The following is an 18781-nucleotide window of genomic DNA, read 5'->3' as shown; positions in this document are numbered from 1 at the left end:
GAAGTTAGGATGAGCCCAGCTCCATGTTCTAAGCTGAGAAGAACTGCAGGTTTGAGCTCAAAGGGGTCGAACCTTGGAGCTGCACGAGGCATAAGAGGAGAAGGAGGGGGGAAGGCAATGGGAAGAAGGGGAGGCGATAAGGAGGGAGGAAGCGACGGGAGTAAGGAAGGGGGGTGGGGGGTGGGAGGAGGGTGGGAGGGGAGGAGCATGGGGTTCTTAGTCCACCTCTTTCATCTGTTTTGCCAGCTCCTGCTTCATGCTCTCAACCTGCACCAGCAGTTCCATCATCCTCCTCGCCCTCAAGCTCCTCCTCCTCCACCTCCACGTGCTGGGCCCGCAGCTGATCTGTCGCCTCCTCCAGCCTCCTCTCCCTCTCCAGCAGCGCCGCCTCCCTCTTCGCCAGCGACGCCTCGTGCAGCTCCAGGTTCGACCCCTTGAGCTCCACCTGCAGTTCTTCTCAGCTCGACATGGAGCTGGGCTCCTCCTACCTCCTTCTGCCGCATGCGGAGCTTCTCCTCGAGGGAGCGGATGGTGGCGAGCTTGTTGTTGAGCATGGCGATCTCTTCCTTCCTCGCGTGCTCCCGCGACGCTGCCGAGCTGGAGTGAAGGTCCATGAAGAGGTTGTCTGCCGTCCTGCTGGGCTGCTGCTGGGGCTTGAGGGAGGCAAAGGGGTCGGTCTTCCTTAGAAAGGGCTTGACCGTCCGGGTGCGAGGGGCAGAGGAGGAGGAGGGGATGGGGGAGGCAGAGGAGGTTCTCTTCAGTGAGTCCTTCCTGGAGGCGAGTTCGAGTCTGGTCAGAAGGAGGAGGAGGAGCAATGGGAAGAAAGTGGAAGAGGAGAGGAGCTGTAGGAGGCAGCTAGCAGAATGAAGGGGGGATGGGGGATGGGGGGCACATTACAGGGACGTGAGGAGAGGATGAGGGAGGAAAGAGAAGGGAGAAAGAATAGGGACGCTGAAATAGAAGCAGGAAACAAAGAGGAGGGAGGTTCAAACTGAAGAGGAAGAGGAAGGGGAGGGAGGCGGTAGAGCAGGGAGCAGGAAACCTTCTAAGTGGGAAGGAGGGTTCAGCTTGGCTGCTTGCTGGGTCAGTCCTACGAGGGACATCCTCGACATGCGAGCTCGACCATCTCGATTGTGCGTTCACGAATTCTCCCTGCGTCAGCCACCCGCTCTTGCTCTCGTTGTACGCCCGGAACATGGCGATTGCCTGATGGTTTCTGCGTGAAGAAGAGAGTGAGGCAAGGAGGTGGAAGAGGGGGAGGGAGGATAGGGAGAGAGGAGGAACGAGTAGAAGGAAAGGCAGGGAGGAGGGAGGAGGAGGGGGGAGGAGGAGAATGGAGCAACTGACCGGAAGAAGCTCTCCTTCACTGCGCTCTGGCTGCTCGTTCGTTGAGGGGCATCGAGGATGCGCTGGTCGTCAGGAGCGAACTTGAGGAGGAATTTTCTGGCTGCTTCCTCCGTGTAGTTCCTGTGGAGCTGTGAGAACGAGGAAGGGGAAGAGGAAGGTGAAGAGGAATAGCAGGAGGAATAGCAGGAGGAGGAGGAGGAGGAGGAGAGACGACGGGAAGAGACGACGAGGAAGGAGGATCGGAGAAGAAAGGAAGACAACCTGCTCTGCATTAGGATTTCTTTCTTCTGCGCTCTTGTGAGGACATCCGCCTGTGTTGCAACGTGAGAAAGCAGGAAAGTGAAGACAGAGAGATGATGATGATGATGATGATGATGATGATGATGATGATGCTGATGCTGATGATTGGGAGACTTTCAGGGCAGGAAGGGAAGGGACAAGTCGCAATACAAGCTGAAAGATCTCGTTGATCTCCTCCTCCTGCTCCGTGTCTTTGATCCTCTCAGTCAATTCAAGCCTGCAAGCGATTCTTTCACCCCCCCGAGTTGAAACGACTGGACCGAACTCTCAGACCTGAAAAGCCCAGAAACGAATTCCGTCTCTGAGATGACGTCCGCGTGCTTGCCGTCCTGCATGTTTGTTGGTGTCTCTTGCGATGTGAAACCTCCTCTCTCTGATCTCTACCTTCCTTCCCTTGAGGAAATAGAATGCTCCAAGTATGGTGTCGAATCTGTTCTGTATACGATGTTCAACACAGCTACAACAACAACTACAACAAAAGCTACATAATCATCATCATCATCATCATCAGCAGCAGCAGCAGCAGCAGCTACAACGACATCGGCAACGACAACATTCCTTCGCTTCACCCTCCTCCTTATCAACCCACGGCCAGAACAACAATCACCTGCAACGAGGACCACAAGAACCTCTCGGCCTCCTCGGAGACGGGAGGGAGCTGGAGGAGGATAAGACTTCATGACAGCAGCTCCACAGCGAGCCCTCGCTACCTCCTCGTCCGGAATCTGTTTAGCCGCTGGAAGTTCACCGCGACGAGGCTGCAGAATCGGAAGGAACAACAACTCAGCCACGTGCTCCCGGGCACTCCCACCGGGCGTACCTTCTCCTTCTCCTTCTCCTCCTTCTTCTCCGCCTCCTTCCTCGCCTCGTCTCTCTTCGCATCCGCTACCTTGCCGACCTCAAAGATGTGCCTGCAGTCGAGCTAACCCCTCCTCCTCCTCCTCGCCATCAGTAAGACGCTCTTGCTGCACATAGCCGGGGCCTCTCATTCTCATGTGCATAATCCACCTGAATTCATTGTAGTCGATCTCTCCGCTGCCGTCCGCATCAGCCCTCTTTATCATGGCGTTTCTTGACAACAGCGTCAGCAGCGTCTCCTCTACTCTTCCCCTCCTCACATCTGCGCCTTGTTGAGGCCCAAGTTCAGCTTCGAGAGCCCTTCTCGCATCTCCTCTCTCGACACTTTCCCGTCGTTGTCCTGTCGGTTTCGTCCGATCAGCTGGACGATAGCTAGTCAAAAACGCTTTGACCCCACCTTGTCAAACGTCCGGAAAGCGTTGTTCATGGTGTCAAACTTCCCTTTCAATACCTAGGGAGGCAACAGATGTCAACCCTTTCCATCTTACATCAGCCGAAGCACCATTCTGATCTCTTGCTCCAGCGCGTCGCTCCATTCGACAGTCTTCAACTCTCCCGATTCTTCTCTCAACCTCATATCTTTGATCTCCGCCTCTGCGCGCAAGCCATCAGAACGAGTCAAACCCGGCTGGGTAGTCAAACTTGACGGCGAGCTGGGCTCGTTGACAGCCGATCTCATCGTCGATCCTTCTTCTCCCAGCAGGTTCAAGAAATCTGCCACACCGATAAACAAACAGGAGCAGCAGACTCGAGCGATAGTCGACCAGCATAGTTCACCCATCCATCACCATCGGAATCCGCCATCTTGATCAACTACAGGGAAGGACTTCACGTCGGTGGCGAGGAGGGAGTTGGCAGCTACTTCACCTTCGCTAGGATCGTTCCTGAAAGGCACAGCCTGATCGAGTTGAGAGATCTTGAGAGTTGCATGACCGTCAGGCTGCCATCATGAATGTTAATGTCGAAATCTTCACACAGAGATCAAACTCGCCGTCTCTTAGTTTTCCCGTTGTTTGCTTCTTGATCAAACGCCGAGAAGGCATCCATGAGAGTAGAATACCGCAGCTTCAGGCTCGCCACAATCTCATTCTGTACTGGACGTCAAAACTTGTCACCAACGTGACATCTTACACACCTGAGCTTCCGCTACAGAAGTCGCTTGAGAAAGAGACGACAAGAACCAATGGACCAGCAGGTCATAGTTGATCTGTTCCTTGTCGTTTTCGTTTGCCTTGTTTGATAACTTGAGAAACTGATAACAAGAAAGAGGAGCAGGGGCAGGAGCGAGGGGACAGCGAAGGGGAAGGGCATGAATCAAGTAGGAACTTACAAAGGCGATGATCTTATCTACTTCAAAGGCTTGCACGGGCCTTCCAGGTAGTTCCAGGACAACATCTCTGAAGTCTTGGACTTTCAGCCGCCCTGTCTGCTCTTCGTCCTTGGCGCGAAGAGCTTGCTGAACGCTCTCTTGATTCTCCTTCAAGTAAGCCGCAAACTTCTCGTTCACCTTCTGGTTCGCGCTCCTCATGGACTGGGTCATGCTCCTGGTCAGCTTGTCGAAGTTCTCCTGTCGCTGCTTTGCTTGCTTCTCGCTCAACCCAAAGATCACATTGAACTCGTCCAGCTCAATCCCGCCGCTCCCATCTGAGTCTGCAAGGCTGATAAGCTCCGATATCTCCGAATCCTTCAACCCGAGATCAAGGTCGAAGAGCAATGTCTTCAGCTGATTCAATGTGATCTTGCCCTTCTGCTTCGACAGAGAGGAGAACGCAGTCGACAGAGATTGATACTTCTCGACCAGCTTCGCGTTGATCTTTGCAAACAGACTTTGATCGAGGAGCGGGCAGAAGATCCTCAAAAAGTAGAGGAGGTAGATAGCATCGGTGTCTTGCTGCAAGTTACAATGGCGAAGAACGGAATCCACCAGAGGCTGGTCCAACTTTATGGGGTCCGAGGAGAGGATCGTCCTCAACGTTGCCGCCGTGATCATCTCACTGCTCGAGTTCCCTTCAGTAGAGGCCAGGATAGTATTTCTCATGCTCCTCAGCTCTGTCTTGGCCCTCGCAATGTTGCTGGATTCCAAGTCTTGGAACACGAGCTCCGAGAGTTTCGACACGAAGAGCCGATAGTTCAAGCTGTCATTCTTGCCAAGAGTGTAGGACACGTCTGTCGCCAGTTTTGTGTTTTCTGGGGAGACATTCAATTCTTTCAGAGTGCCGAGGTTCTCAAGAACCACAGCCTTTTCAAGCTTCCCTTTCCCCTGCTTGTCTTCTGCCTCCAATGTTTGCAGAAACTGTATGAACAACGAACGACTCTTCTCATCTAAGTGCTTGCAGATGACATCGGTAGGCGCCGAATCCTCGCTCCCTCCCGCTTTAGGTGGTTCTGGCTCCATGGTCTCCCTCCCAAACCTGAATTTTTCCGTTGGCTTCCCTCAGCTTCCTCCCGGCCTTCGAGAGTTGCTGGTCTTACGATATCCTCCTCCTCCTCCTCCTCCTCTCCTCTTCCTCTTCCTCTTCCTCTTCCTCTTCCTCTTCGTCTCCAGTCTCCCTTGCCTGGTCCTCAGTGATCCATTCCAAAATTGAATTTCCAAACTCACCACCCCTTGTTTATCCCTCCCTTACCCACCCCATCTTTTGATGTACCCCCACCTACCCTCGACCCCCATGTGACCACGGCCTCCCCCTCACCCCTACCCGCCAAAACCTTACACCACCCCTTGGGGTACACGAACCCCTTGTCCGACGGGGAAACGGACCCCCCCTACATCCGACCAGTTCGGGCGTATGGCGTATCGCCAAGACAGGGTAATGAGGAGAGGAGCAAGGACGATGGTGGCGTGCATCGATCTATGACCTCGTAGCGTCATCTCTCTCAAGTCTTGTCAATCTCTCGTTGCTCCATAGTTGGATTGGACTTGCCCCAGGGTCACCGAGCAGAGTTTGCTGTCTGGTTTTAACCCAGAATAGTGTGCTGATAGTTCACCCTGGTGCCGGAGAAACAGGACCAGTCAAGTTTTGTCCGGGAGAGAATTCTTTGTCGGGGTTGTTGAATTTCTGATTGCCATATTTGTCCACTTCTTGCATTTGCACAATGGTAATGCTCGCAACGACTCGGATCGTCCCTAATTGTAGCCCCAGGGGAAAATTTTCAAGATTTACCTTTGTGGGGATCGCATCTACAGCTGCAGCGGTTGCAGGACACATCTAGCAAAGCACGATCAGATTGTTTCTAAGGTGGAGCACACCTTCCTCACCCTCAAGCTTACTAGTTTCTCGCAGGCTTTCCAGGGAAGGCATGGTAGAGCATTCCTCTTCAGCAACGTGTAAGCTTTCGGAATGCTTCTTTCAGGTCTGAGCAATCTCATCAACTTTCTTCAGGGTGAACATCACGCTTGGCCCGAAAGAAGATAGGATACTCATAACTGGACTGCACACCGTTGCAGACGTATACTGCAACTGTTGCCAGGCTGTTCTTGGCTGGAAATATGTAAGAGCGCTCCATGAATGAAGGTCCGAGGAGGTAACAAGCTCGTCGATGACAGGTTGAGGCCTTTGAGGAGAGCCAGAAGTACAAGGAAGGAAAGTGCATTATCGAGAAAGCGAAGATGGCGATGGAACCTAACATGTTGCCTGAAAACATTCACCGCAGCAACGACCCATGCTATGGCTTGTGAGGTCGGGGGGGGGGGGGGGGGCGTGTGGATACGTGCTGAGACGCAACACATTACAAGAAAGTTGCTAGCACATTACAAGAAAGATGCTAGAATCTTTCTCAGCTTGGGCAAAGCTATCACTTCACAACTTACCCTCAGGAAGGGGTCAAGGTTGAGCGATAGGGACACGAAGTGATGTTCGCTTGACAATGCTTCATTACATAAATACTCTTAAAACAGAGTACCTTGCACACCCCCTCGATCTACTTTTTTGCCGGATCGTCTTTTACCAGGCTGCAAAGAAGGTTTACGTTACCAGGATCAGATTCGGGATGGAAACTCACCCATTCTTCCTTGCTAATTGATAGAGGCCAGTGATAGCAACAAAGAAGTTCACGCTCATCAAGTTGTAGTTGATCGGAATGATTTGTGTGGCATATCGACACCAGATAACTCCAGTCGCAGCCAACGCTACAAGACGCAATCAGCGGACAGGTCGATAGATTTCCATCGACTAAGACAATCACCTGTCTGCTGTGCTGTGGAAACCTTCTCTACAGGACGGTTCAAGTCAGCAAGGCCTGCAATGACAAGCCCCCACTTGAATGTTGGAGCCCAAAAGTGAACTGATAGAAGGATGCATCGATTAGTTACGATGCCAATGACACAAGCTCAGCTTACTGGTTTTGGGCCCGGCAGGATGGTTCCAAAAAGCCTGAAGCCTTGCGGTTGCCATCTACGCTACTACAAAGATAAAAGATCAGAAGTTATCTAGCTCAAATATTGAAAGATATTGATTACGAAATACATCCTTTGCAATCAAAAATCACCAAAACGTACAAGCAGATTTTTCATTTTACAGCCAAGGAAGATGGTAAAGCTTTCCGTCAAGGGAGGCGGTTCATCGCTAAATAGAATATGAAAGGCAACGACACAACAATGTAGACATGTTTCAGAACAGGATCATGTCCCTGCTCGAGCAGTCGCGTGTTGGCTACGTCCAGTCACAACCCCACCACAGTTCTTCCCCAACATCTGGATCAGCCATACCATACACCATGATCCTTCAGTAACAGATTCAATTCTATACCCTGAAAGCAACACACACAACACGATATCCGCGCCTCCATTCTGTTGTTTCCTCCTCCTCCTCCTCCTCCTAATTCTCCGTCCCATCCCCTGCTCCATCTGCGATGCATGGCGCAAGGGGAGAGGCACAACAAGAGGTTATTTTAAAACTTCTTTTAGAATGTTTTTGACATTTTGTAAGTTATAAAACCACCTTTCCAAGGTATATTTCATAAAATTTTGTTTTTATACTCCATCTCTACTTGATGTCAACACGTAAAACTTTATATTTTGGTACGGATTTTTTCAGTAAAATAATGCTTCTATCCCTTTTTAAAAATACTATAAAATTAATCATGCTGACCAGTAGTTTTTAAATATACATATCATCAAACATTTTAAACTTGTAGCCCCAAACCCAAAACCCAGGAGTGGAGACTTGCGAGGATGGTGAGATTGCGGTGGGCATCTACAATGGCGATACTGTGGATGATGGGCGGCACGAGAGGAGGGAGGGGAGCGAATGGATGGGCTGTTGATGGAGGAAGGGCAGGTGGAGAGTATGCAGCATCTGCATCAGGATCTCATAATAAGGTGACATCTTTCATCATGTCCGCCATGTCCGATGCACGACCGAGGGGGCGCATCAGTCAGATAAATGAAGCTGCATGCGGGGATAGGCAGGAGGATTTCGCAAGCATCAGATTTGGCTCTATTCAATTGAAGGACGTTAACACCATGCATGGATTGAGAGGAGGATCCGAAGATGAATCGGAAAGCCTCCTTGTGTTCCCAGAGTCTGACGGGCAGGACCCCCCGAGCGCAGCGGAGAAGATTGAAATCTTTGCGAGGAAGACGGATCTGAACCCAAACGTGTGTGATAGCATACTTAGATCTTACAAGTGGGACCTTCGGAAAGCTTTGAAGATTCAGTTTGACGAAGGGTCGACCTCTCTGGACGACGATTCGATACAATTCAAGCTACAGGATACCGACGCGTTGAGGACCGACTGGAATTATCTCGATGATCTTCCTCTGACAAACAATCTGGACCCAACTTTACAGAGTTTCATAGACGATGAAAAAGCCAAAGAAGAAAGATTGATGCAAGAAAGGAGGAAAAGGAGAGGAGAGGAGTTCCAGCTGACTTGCCCAATGGATAAGCTCATGTTCCATGCAGCATGTGGAGTGTTCTTCGACGTCGAAGCAAACAAACAAGATATTTTGATCTCAGGCCTCAAGGTGATTCGTGATTTCGATCCTTTCCCTTGTGCTGTGTGAAACTCAGTTTGTAGATTACTTGCGAAGGGGAACAAGACCATGTGGAGTACACCATCTACTCGCGGAATGGATCGTGGTTTGATCCGCACTTTGCTGCGAGACAGAATGCTTCTCTGTGGGATGTCGTGATGGAGACTAAGATTTGCGATGTACGTGAGAATCCCGTGCTTATACTAGAGGATGGCAACCTCGAATTGACTAGTGGCAATTTCACCCTGCTCCCTTTCGATACCGATGTCAAGATCTTAAAGGGCACGAAGGCGTCTTTCTACGTCCATGGGACTGCTCGTGGGGCCGTCCTCTTCGGACATCCGATAACAGATTTTCATTGGAGGGCTGAGGACGTTTGTCTAGACTACTGCCTCCAACCATTCATAGAACCGAAACATCGCGAGTTGGTACAATTCTTGTATCGTCCGGACTCTACATGTGTTCCAATGGAATCAGATGATTTCATTACAGTCTATGCGGGAACGATGAACTTCGAGCTTGACCATTTCTCAACCTTTAATTCGATTCTACAGAGAAACGACGTGCAGTTCACGACAGTAGCGATTTTCTGTGGAGTGGTGTGTTATCATAAGATCGGGGAACCAGCATGACCTCGTCCCTCGACGGCGCGCTCCACTTCGAAGAGGAGGCGAACGCATAGACATACAAAGACAAGATGAACAGAGGAGTCAAATCTCAGTGCCTCGGTTTCTGACTTCTTGACGCCCTCCTGGTTGATGACGCATGCGTGCCCGCTGTCATCCTGGATCCTGCTGACGTGTTGGTCTTTGCACTCCTAGATCCGACGCTCCGTGTGTCAAATGACATGGTGCTCAGCGCCCTGCTTCTCGCCGCCTTGCGTTCTTCGGCAGTCTCCACCTTCTCGACGAGCTCATCAATGAATTTCTTCGGCATGTCAAATATCCCCTCGAATTCTTTCTTGTTCTCTTCGCTGAATTCTTTTGAGCAAATGTCTGAGACTTCAAATCCGCTCCCTGAAGATTGAAAGTCAAGGGGTGAACACAGAGGGAGAAGCTCCTTACCAGCACAATAGTCCTGGATCACAGGATAAAGTTCTTTGCCGGGAGGGAGGTTCATGACCAGTGACGAGTTTGGAGGTCCTCGTGTGTGGGAAGAGGCTGCTTGTGAGAACACTGAATCCTTCCAATCTCCTTTCTGGTTGAAACTCACGGCGAAACTAAGAGTTCTTCGAAGGGTGTCAAGCCTGCACCTGACGATGCTGCCACTCCGAAACCAAGAGTCTCCACGAGCAACAAAGTTGTTGCCGTTCCAGATGTCTCCATCTTCGTCGATGTACCAGACGCGGTTCAAGAAGTGCGAGTTACGGAAATCTTTGTCAAGCTCAATGTCGCGGATCGCCACCCCTATGCGGGCCTTGTTGCCGTTAGCACTAGCGCTGGTTTTCTTCACGTACCACTCATGGATGCCTTCCTTGAATGGCTGCTCCATGGCGACTGTGCTCCAGTTGTCGTTGGTTTGCGTCACGAAGGTTCCGTTGTACACTCTTGATCCCATACTCTCCCCTTCGATGGCGCCACTATCCCACCTCGCCCACGAAATCCCCTTCTCATTAAAACTCCACTTCACAGTGCCAAGCTCCTCATCGGCATCGTCTGCATGGCAGATCCAGGGGTGAAACTTGTTCTTCCATATTCTCTGCTCGATCTGCACCTCGTCTATCTGCCTGTTCTGCAGCTCGAGATACTCTGGCGACCCACATAGTTGTCTGATCAGCCCTTCGACCTCTAGCTCCCCGTCGAGCATACATGCAGAGTAATGGAGGATACTTGCACGATCAGCATCTCGCTTGAGAATTCGGTTGTGGACGCGATTGATAATGTCCCTTAGTCTGCGCTCCTCCTCTTTGTCTACCCCATAGTAGAGAGTCTCCGAGCTCTGTTCACTCGCTGTATGTGTTGCAAGGGACTTGAGCAGCGAGGCAACCTGAGAGGAGTTGTGGCTCGACAGAACTCGTGAGAGCTTGTTGTCTTTGGATGACTTGGTCCGATCAAAACTGTTGAAGCTCAAGCCTGAGGGTGCTCGCTTGACTACGTAGCTCTGATTCGAGGGACTGCGGTGCAATCCTCCCATGGTCTCAGTGCTAGGCTTTCTCCTCAGACTGCTTGCTATACCTTCTTCCGTTTCAGACATATCTGCTCTCCTCGATCCCAACGGTTTTCCCCTACCCTTTTGCCAACCTGCTTCCTGAAGCAGTTCTCAGAGCTTCTTCGAGCTTGAGCTGATCCCTTCTCCTGGCTCCTCCTCTTAGTGTAGAGAAGAGATCTGCCTCTCCTCGCTTGCTCCAACGCTCTCCCTCAGCGGCTCCTGATCACCATCTGTCTTGCATTTTCGTGTCCCCGGATGATTTCCTTTTCAATCTCTGAGGCGAGCTTTTGTCGCAGCAGTCCGCCGGGCCGGCCCAGTCGGAACGGCCCGCCGCCCGGGACTCGAAGTTTCAAAGTTTGCCCGGCCTGTCACAAGTTGGCTCACTGAGAAGCCTTGCGCACTTACTGCCGCAGAGAGACTCTCAATATCAGTTAAGTTTTGGGGACAGCAGTAGGCAGGATGAGGGTTCAGTCAACTGGTAATCATTGTCGGATCGGACCGTGCCTCCGTCCCGCGGCCCGGCGGCCCGAATTCGGACCGTACCCGGCCCGGGGCCAACGGTCGCACCCTTTTTGGCAATGTCTGTACCTCTACCCCCTGTTGTGCCCTTCGAAGTACCCCACCCCACCTAGATATTGTTTGACGAATGCGGGCGTGAGGCGAACTGGGCGGTGAGTGAGGGGCAGACTCTCAGGGAATGCAGGAACGAGTTATGAATGGCAGGTGATGGCAACAAGCAGGAGAGGTTGTTGACACTGCATCTCAGTGCGAAGCTGAATGGCTTCTTGAGCTGATTTTCTTCCCGCCCAACTCAAGTTTCAAGATGAGTTTGTAGTGCAATCATTCCTCACCAGATGGTAGGGGTTGCAGCACCTGAAGATGCTGAAGATGAACGTCCTCAGCGTTCAAGGTGCTCTGACTCAGTCAGAAATTTGTTCGAGTATGTGGATGAGGACGGGGAGAAGAAGGATCGTCTTACTACTAGTTTGCTGATACTCTCAGTTGTAATCATAGATACGTCATTCGATGCAGCGTCGGGGATACCAGATGGAGCAGTGGCTCTTGTCAACAACCTCTGTCTCTCATTCTACACCCTCGAGATGCTACTCAAATTCCTTGCCTACGGGATCCTCCGGAGACCGGACGGCTACCTCCGGACGTACTGGGGCCTGTTGGACTTGGTTGTCCTGCTGTCAGCGTATCTCACCATCATCATCTCGGCAGCTGCTGGCTCTGGATACTCGGGAGGAGACGTGAGGATCCTGAGGATCTTCCGCACGTTCCGTTTGTTGAGGACGGCTCGAGGACTTGGGAGTTTGAAGATCCTGATACAGTCGTTCGCCGTGTCCGCCATCCGCTTGCTCGGGATCTTGCTGGTCTCTGTATTCTTTGTCTTCATCTCAGCCAACGTGGGTCACAACTTCTTCGGGCTGAGATCAAAGCTTCGGTATTACTGCACGGTATCGATTGCGGACGGCGAGTCCACCGAGGTTGTCCTGCCGGTCCGGCATTGCAGGGGCGGCAGCAGGTTCAATTTCGACTTGTTCGCAGGTGGCAGGAGCTGCTATGCGGATGAGATATGCGAGAGATCGTACTCTCTTCCCTCCATCAACCCCCTGCTCAGTTTTGATGACATAGGAAGTTCGATCATGACGGTTGCGACCTTCCTGTCCCACTACTTCGAGGGAGAAATCCTCAACCCCACCATCGACGCAGCAGGGCAGTCTGCCATGATCTACTTCTTGGCGTTGACAGTGCTGGGATCGATCTTGCTCGCCAACTACTTCCCTGCCATCTACGTCTTGTGCTACCTGGAGTGCAAGGGGAGATTCAATCAGACCGGCGGGGTCCTCCTGACATCGCCGGGGCAGGAAAACATGTCTGCCAAGAGGATCTCGACGCGGTCAGAAGGGGAGAAGGACGCACTGGTGCTGCATGTAGAGGAAGAGCAGAGGAAAACTCTGGTCGGCAGGATCAAGCTCATGTGGCAAAGGATGGACGCGAGGCTGAGGTCGCACAGGCAGGTCAACATCGAGGTGAGGGAGAGGAGGTCGTTTTCCTTGCTCGATCTCGTCCTCTTGTCCCGGACCCTGTGCGGCAAGCTGATTGTGTTCCCGAACTCCTTCCATCCCGACAAGAACGTCGATGACTTTGCTGAGATCTTCGCATGGCATTCGAGAATCTCCGCCTTCTCCAAGACCCCTCTGTTCAGCTACCTCCTTTCCGGGCTCGCCGGGCTGCAAGCTCTGATGATCTGCATCGTCAACAAGGACATGAGCGCGAGCGAGAGGAGCATCGTCAGGGTGGTCGAAGACGTCACAGTCATCCTCTTCGCTCTCTCGCTCCTCTCCCAGCTGTTCGTCTTCAACTTCAACCCGCGGTACTTCTGCTACCCGCTCAACCTGTTCGACTCGTTGGTGACGATTCTGAGCCTCATCGGGGTCATCTCCGGCATTGATGGCCTTCGCACGATCCGACTTCTTCGCTTCCTCCGCCTCTTCTCTCACCTCCACCTGCTCCCTGACCTCAACAGTTTGCTTCACTTGGGGTTGAGGAGAGGCACTGGCAGCGCTACCATCGCCATCGCCTTTGCTTGGATCGTCTACTCACTGGTCGGGCAGCAGCTGTTCCCTGTGACGCCCTTGCCGAGGTTTTCGTCGCTAGGAGGGGTAGAGGAATACTTCTCCTCGTTCGGAGGATCTTTCCTCATCGTGCAGCTTCTAATGGTGAGAGTTGGGGGTGTTGAGGGGAGAGGATGAAAGGCAGGGGGGCTAATGCGCAGACAAGATATGCTGCTGCAGCTGCAGCTGCTGCTGATGCTGATGATGATGATGATGATGATGATGATGATGATGATGATGATGATGATGATGCTGCTGCTGCTGCTGCTGCTGATGATGATGATGATGATGATGATGATGCTGCTGCTGCTGCTGCTGCTGCTGCTTCTGCTGCTGCTTCTGCTGCTGCTGCTGCTGCTGCTGATGATGATGATGATGCTGATGCTGATGTTGATGATCATGATGATGGTAGCAATGATGAAGGTGAAGATGAATACAATGGTTTTGATATTGATGATGGTCGTAATATCTCAAATCGACAGCGAATACTGACATGTCCTTCCAACTAACAGACAGGAAACAGCATATTCTCTCTCCTCGTCGAGGGCAGTTCAGTGACAGTTGGAATCGTCCCATACCTGATGATCGGAAGTTTTGTTTTCAAGCTCATCATCATGAAAACTTTCCTTGCTGTCTTGATCGACAACCTCGAGACAGACGACCGAGAGAAGGTCTCTCGTCAGATCTACCTGCGCGACAAGAACAAGCGGGAACTGCAGGAGGAGTCCCGACGACAGATCATGCTGAAGAAGATAACCAGCACAGCTCACTTCCACTTCAAGAGCTACTCCTGGGCGAAGTTTCAGATGCAGGCAGGGAGCAGGGGGATCAACGACTCGTCTCCTGTCCTCCACTCTTGTCTGGTCTATTTCGGTTGGCACCTTTCAGATGCGGTCGGTCAAAAGGGATGGATGGAGATGAGAGAAGATGGTTCTATCGGCATCTATGCCCTTGTGGGAGGGACCATGACACGACCGTACGGACGATCTGTGTACGAGGTGATGATATTGCTTTTTTTGCTGCTTGCCTCTCTGTCAGCCTTTCAGTATGTCTGTCTTGCTGTCTCCTCCACGGTTGCGATTTTTGTTTTTCTCTCTGCATCACCTTTTACTCTCATTCCGTCTATGTGAGATGGTCAAAGTTTTCATTCCATTCCTCCCCTTCTTCCATGATATTGGAGCATTTGAGCGATGAGTTTCTGTGAGGATCTTGTTTTCTGATTCCATCACATCTATCATCACCACTACCACCACTATCACCACCTCCTCCTCCTCAACCACCTTGTGCTTCTTCTTGTTTGTTCCTAAATGTTCTGTCTGCAGATCAACACAAACCATGCGACCGTCATTGCGCAATCTTCAGCTCGTAGATTGGTCATCTCTCAGCCCTCTCAATTCTCCCTTGTCTTGCAACCTGACTCCTCGCTCCTCTCCAAAATGTACAACAACAACCTCCACCGCGAAGTCCTCGTCTTCCTCCCCAGCCAGGACGCCCTCGTGCTTTGGCTGCAACGCCTGGAGGGAGGAGGGGCGAGGATGTCCGAGAAGCAGCAGGTTCTGCTGGAGATGTGCTGCTACGATCACGGTCAGAGCACCCAGATGGGATTCTCCCCGGAGGAAGTGAAGAGTGACGGGAGGATCGAGAGCGACGTGCTGGACTCGCTGCGCACAGGAGGATCGTTGATGGCACGAGCTCTGACGGACCTTGCCCTGAGCTTGCAAACTGACCTGCTAACGGAGGAACATCACGAGGACGAGGTTCGATGGCAGCAGAAGCCCCTCCGAAGGTTCGTTGATTCCTCAATCCAGTCTTCTCCTGTCCCATCTCGCTGTCTGCCAATGGGGGAGGACGATCGGAACGAGTCGAAGACTTCTTGCTCCGTCATCCTCCTCTCCTCCTGTCCTCCTGTCCTCCTCCTCTCTACCTTTCCTCCGCTCTACCTCTCCTCTCCTCTCCTCCCTTCCCTCCCCTCCCTCCACCATTCCTTCGCTTTTCAACTATCTTCGCTCCTGCCTCGTACTCGTCCAAACTCCTCGTTTCTCCTCCTCTCCTCCTCTCCTCCTCTCCTCCTCTCCTCCCCTCCTCTTCATCCTGTTGACCCTGAGCGTCCTCAGGCTCTTCAAGAGCGAGGTGTATGAGACCGTTATCAGCATCTGCTTCCTCCTCTGGGTCCTTATCACCATCTTTGACACCGAGACCAGCGAGGCTCTCCTCCTCCTCACCCCAGCCGAGACCATCCTGGTCGACTGCCTCTTCACCTCCCTCCTCCTCCTCGAGACCTGCGCCAAGGCCGTCACCTTCGGCGTCGTCTCAGGCTCCAAGGAAGCCATTCTTCGCTCCATGTGGGGCATTATCGAGTTGCTTTCTCTCCTCGCCATCCTCGTCGACCTCATCATCCGCTTCGCCTCCTCCAAGGAGAGCGCGAGGAGCCCTGACCTGACCTTCCTCCGCAGCATTCCCATCCTCCGCGTCATTCGACCCATCGCAGGCCTGAAGCGCTTCCATGCTATCCGAGTCTTCCTCGACTCCTTGTGGAGGGCCAAGAGTATCATGCTGCAGACCTTCTTCGCCGCGATCCTCCTCTCCTTCACCTGCTGCGCCATCTGCTCTGACCTCTACTGCGGCAAGCTCGTCCTCTGCAACGACCAAGGGAGACCGGAGGACGCGTGCCTCGGTACCTTCCAGGGCGAAGCCATCAACTACAGGAGCGGGCCTCTGCGCTGGAGCAAGATGCAGGCATTTGTAGAGGAGGAAGGCAGGAGTCTGATCCTGAAACCTCGAATGTTCTACTCCGCCGACATGAACTTCGATGACTTTGTGAACCTCGCCCGCACCATCGGCGTCATATCCTGCCCCTTCGGAGAAGGCTGGTTGCAGCTTGTGGAAGACCTCATGTTGGTCAAGGGTAAGTCAGAGGGAGGGAGGGAGGGAGGGAGGGAGGGAGGGAGGGAGGAAGGGAGGGAGGGAGAGAGGGAGGGAGAGAGGGAGTGTTTAGATAGGGTTGTTTGAGTCCCCTCTTGTTTCTGTTCTTTCTTCATCCTAAACTTTTCCCCTCTCTCCCTCTCTCCCCCTCTCCCTCGCTTACTATCCTCTCTTCCCTCCTCCTTCTCTCTCCCCTCTCCTCCCCTCTCCTCCTCTTTGTTAGGCGACTTCATCCAGGATGGCCCCAAGAACGTATCTGCCGGGCTCCCCGTCATCGTCGTCGTCCTCTTCATGCACATCCTCGTCTACAACCTCCTCATCGCCATCCTCATCCGCACCCTCCGCCAGATCGACGGGCTCGCGTTCCTGACCTCCGACCAGCGCAGCTGGAGGACAACCATCAGACTGGTGAGGAGATCAGCGAGGATCTTCATCTCGCAGAGCAAGAGGAAGTCGAAGAGAGGATCTAGGATGCTCCAGTCTCTCGCCTCCTCCCGGGAGTTCCGAGCCGCTGTCGACCTCCTGCTCCTTCTCAACGTCGTCCTCCTCGCCCTCAACAGCTGGGACGGCAGGGGCCTGGCCACGGCCTGCAACGTCTTTGTGATCCTCCTCGCCATGGAGCAGCTCATCCAGCTCGGCGCCTCCTCGCTCGACCTCTTCAACCGCGCCACCACCTCCTTCGACTTCGTCGTCACCATCATCAGCTGCGTCGAGTGCGCCATGAACGGGAGGGGGAGCGTGATCTTGGTCCTCCGCTCCCACTCGCTCATCCTTGCTGTCGTCCGGCTCCGCTCCTTCATCCCTTCCCTCTCCGAGCTCCACGACGTCCTCGCCAGCTTCAAGCACTGCTTGCAGGTCAGGGCACCGTCCACGTCACGAACTCTCGCTTCTTCCTCTCTCCATGTCTTGCTCTCCTCTCCCTCCCTTCTTTCCTGTCCCTTCCCAATCTTTGACTCTTTGACTTGTTTCTCACCTACTCTCATCGTTGATCCCACCAACTCCCTTCCTGCTCGCCCCCTGCTTCCCTGCCTCATCGTCCCTTGCAGGTAAGCTTCGGCTGCCTCGTATTCCTCCTCGTCTTCATCGCCGTCTTCTCCATCATCGGCATGCAGATCTTCTCTGACGTCAAGGCCAACTTGTCTGGCATCACTCCCTCCTCCAATTATATCGACTTTCCCAGCTCCTTCCGCACAAACTTCCAGCTCGCCCTCGGCGCCCCCTACCTCCCCGTCCTCTTCGCCCTCACCGTCATCCCTCCCAGCTGTACCCCCGACCCCTCCGTCCAGGGCACGCTCCTCCTCAACGCAGGGGTCCACGGCAACAAGCTCGAGATCGCCACCACGGGCCAGCTGGTATCTAGCAAGGGAGACTGCGGTACTCTGCAGGCCTGGATCTACCTGCTGCTGCTGATCGGAGTTTGCCGGGTGTGCATCATGCCGCTCTTTGTGGCGAGCGTGATCTCTGCACTGATGGAGAGGATGGACGACCAGCGATGTCTGGTGGACGGGAAGCAGATGAGCATGTTCGAGGAGGAGTGGCTGGTGCTGGACCCGCATCGTAAGGTGAGTAAGCTGATGTTGCTGCCTCCTCTTCCTCCTCCTTCTCTTCTCTCCCTCTTCCTGTTCTCCTCCTTGTTCCACATCTTGATGTTCCAGATCCACATTTGCTCATATGTGATGCAGGGAAGTTTGCCAGTATGGAAGCTTAAGAGACTTTGCGAAGGTGATGATGATGATGATGATGATGATGATGATGATGATGATGATGATGATGATGATGATGATGATGATGATGATGATGATGATGACGATGATGACGATGACGATGACGATGACGACGACTGTGATGTCGGTGATTATGTGGATGACAATGGTGGTGGTAACGATGCTGATGGAAGGGATTGGAATGATTTCTGACGCTTCATCAAACAGGTTTGCGGTATCGTGGTTCTGTCTTGTCGCGATCTTTCAAGAGCGACTGGTCTACGTTCGACGACTTCTGGAGCAACATGGTGGAAGGGTCGCAGATGCGGGAGGAGGAGACGAAGGCGAAGGCGACGAGGCGCGACGAGGGAGGACAGGAGGAGGACAGCAAGACAAGTCTGCAGGACGAGCAGAGCAGCAAGATGTCGGTGGAGGAAGATGAAAAGTATCAGAGGGCGGGAAGGAGGAGGAGAATGGAGCTCACGTACGAGGAGGTTCTGATGACGCTGATCGCGCTGGAGAAGTTCCCGTCAGTCCTGCCCATCGACCTTGAGCTGAAGGCGAAGGAGGTGCAGGAGAAGATGAATCTCGTGCTGTCGGAGATGACTGCAAACCATGAGAGGAGGATGATCGGCGCCATGGAGAGAATCAAGAGCAGCCTGCTGCTGGCCGCTGAGGAGAGTACGATGGCGCTGATGGTAGAGAGGGACCTGTCGTCCTTGGACGCTGCCATGGCTGCGAAGTTGGCGAAGATTGAGAGCAAGATGCGGAGCGTGAAGAACTTGAAAGACAAGGTGGGAGGAGGGGAAGGAGGAGGAGGAGGGAGGAGATGGCAGCAAGGAGGATGAGAGATGGCGAAAGCAAGAGGAGAGGCACAAAGAGGGTATTTAAGACGCAGAGATCCCCTG

The 18781-nt window shown here is 52.9% G+C and overlaps 6 protein-coding genes across 6 annotated transcripts in view; 3 read left to right on the top strand and 3 right to left on the bottom strand.

Moving 5' to 3' along the window:
• Window positions 1–216: 216 nt before the first annotated feature.
• Window positions 217–4900, bottom strand: GUITHDRAFT_106422 (hypothetical protein; the record flags this gene model as incomplete). Its single annotated transcript, XM_005834796.1, has 22 exons — window positions 217–267; window positions 320–445; window positions 489–681; window positions 1124–1216; window positions 1348–1467; window positions 1609–1658; window positions 1798–1864; window positions 1921–1976; window positions 2032–2082; window positions 2133–2176; window positions 2233–2305; window positions 2358–2405; window positions 2459–2558; window positions 2656–2718; window positions 2766–2845; window positions 2903–2956; window positions 3008–3099; window positions 3130–3219; window positions 3270–3318; window positions 3373–3445; window positions 3566–3594; window positions 3641–4900. The coding sequence occupies 22 exons, from the start codon at window positions 4898–4900 to the stop codon at window positions 217–219; spliced, it is 2862 nt and encodes a 953-aa protein (XP_005834853.1).
• Window positions 4901–5598: 698 nt separating this feature from the next.
• On the top strand, window positions 5599–6181 carry GUITHDRAFT_106421 (hypothetical protein; the record flags this gene model as incomplete). The annotated part of the gene is made up of 5 exons (XM_005834795.1): window positions 5599–5601; window positions 5646–5741; window positions 5787–5830; window positions 5886–5994; window positions 6050–6181. 5 exons carry the CDS (start codon window positions 5599–5601, stop codon window positions 6179–6181), a joined length of 384 nt encoding a protein of 127 aa, XP_005834852.1.
• A 319-nt stretch (window positions 6182–6500) lies between these two features.
• GUITHDRAFT_69356 (hypothetical protein) lies at window positions 6501–6896 on the bottom strand (the record flags this gene model as incomplete). The annotated part of the gene is made up of 3 exons (XM_005834794.1): window positions 6501–6631; window positions 6688–6786; window positions 6842–6896. The coding sequence occupies 3 exons, from the start codon at window positions 6894–6896 to the stop codon at window positions 6501–6503; spliced, it is 285 nt and encodes a 94-aa protein (XP_005834851.1).
• A 1070-nt stretch (window positions 6897–7966) lies between these two features.
• Window positions 7967–9111, top strand: GUITHDRAFT_106419 (hypothetical protein; the record flags this gene model as incomplete). Its single annotated transcript, XM_005834793.1, has 2 exons — window positions 7967–8470; window positions 8524–9111. 2 exons carry the CDS (start codon window positions 7967–7969, stop codon window positions 9109–9111), a joined length of 1092 nt encoding a protein of 363 aa, XP_005834850.1.
• Window positions 9112–9196: 85 nt separating this feature from the next.
• On the bottom strand, window positions 9197–10672 carry GUITHDRAFT_106418 (hypothetical protein; the record flags this gene model as incomplete). Its single annotated transcript, XM_005834792.1, has 2 exons — window positions 9197–9495; window positions 9544–10672. 2 exons carry the CDS (start codon window positions 10670–10672, stop codon window positions 9197–9199), a joined length of 1428 nt encoding a protein of 475 aa, XP_005834849.1.
• An 809-nt stretch (window positions 10673–11481) lies between these two features.
• GUITHDRAFT_137240 (hypothetical protein) overlaps window positions 11482–18781 on the top strand; it is a gene marked incomplete at both ends in the record, with an annotated part of 8777 nt that continues 1477 nt past the window's right edge. The window contains 7 exons of the mRNA XM_005834791.1: window positions 11482–13353; window positions 13761–14246; window positions 14571–15034; window positions 15363–16153; window positions 16394–17025; window positions 17217–17736; window positions 18102–18667. Coding sequence (XP_005834848.1) covers window positions 11482–13353; window positions 13761–14246; window positions 14571–15034; window positions 15363–16153; window positions 16394–17025; window positions 17217–17736; window positions 18102–18667 — 5331 coding nt within the window. The remainder of the gene's footprint in view (window positions 13354–13760; window positions 14247–14570; window positions 15035–15362; window positions 16154–16393; window positions 17026–17216; window positions 17737–18101; window positions 18668–18781) is intronic.

Source organism: Guillardia theta (genome assembly GCF_000315625.1).
Source record: "Guillardia theta CCMP2712 unplaced genomic scaffold GUITHscaffold_24, whole genome shotgun sequence".
Lineage (NCBI taxonomy): Eukaryota > Cryptophyceae > Pyrenomonadales > Geminigeraceae > Guillardia > Guillardia theta.
Note: the sequence above shows the minus strand (reverse complement) of the source record. Positions and strands in the feature narration are given on the sequence as shown.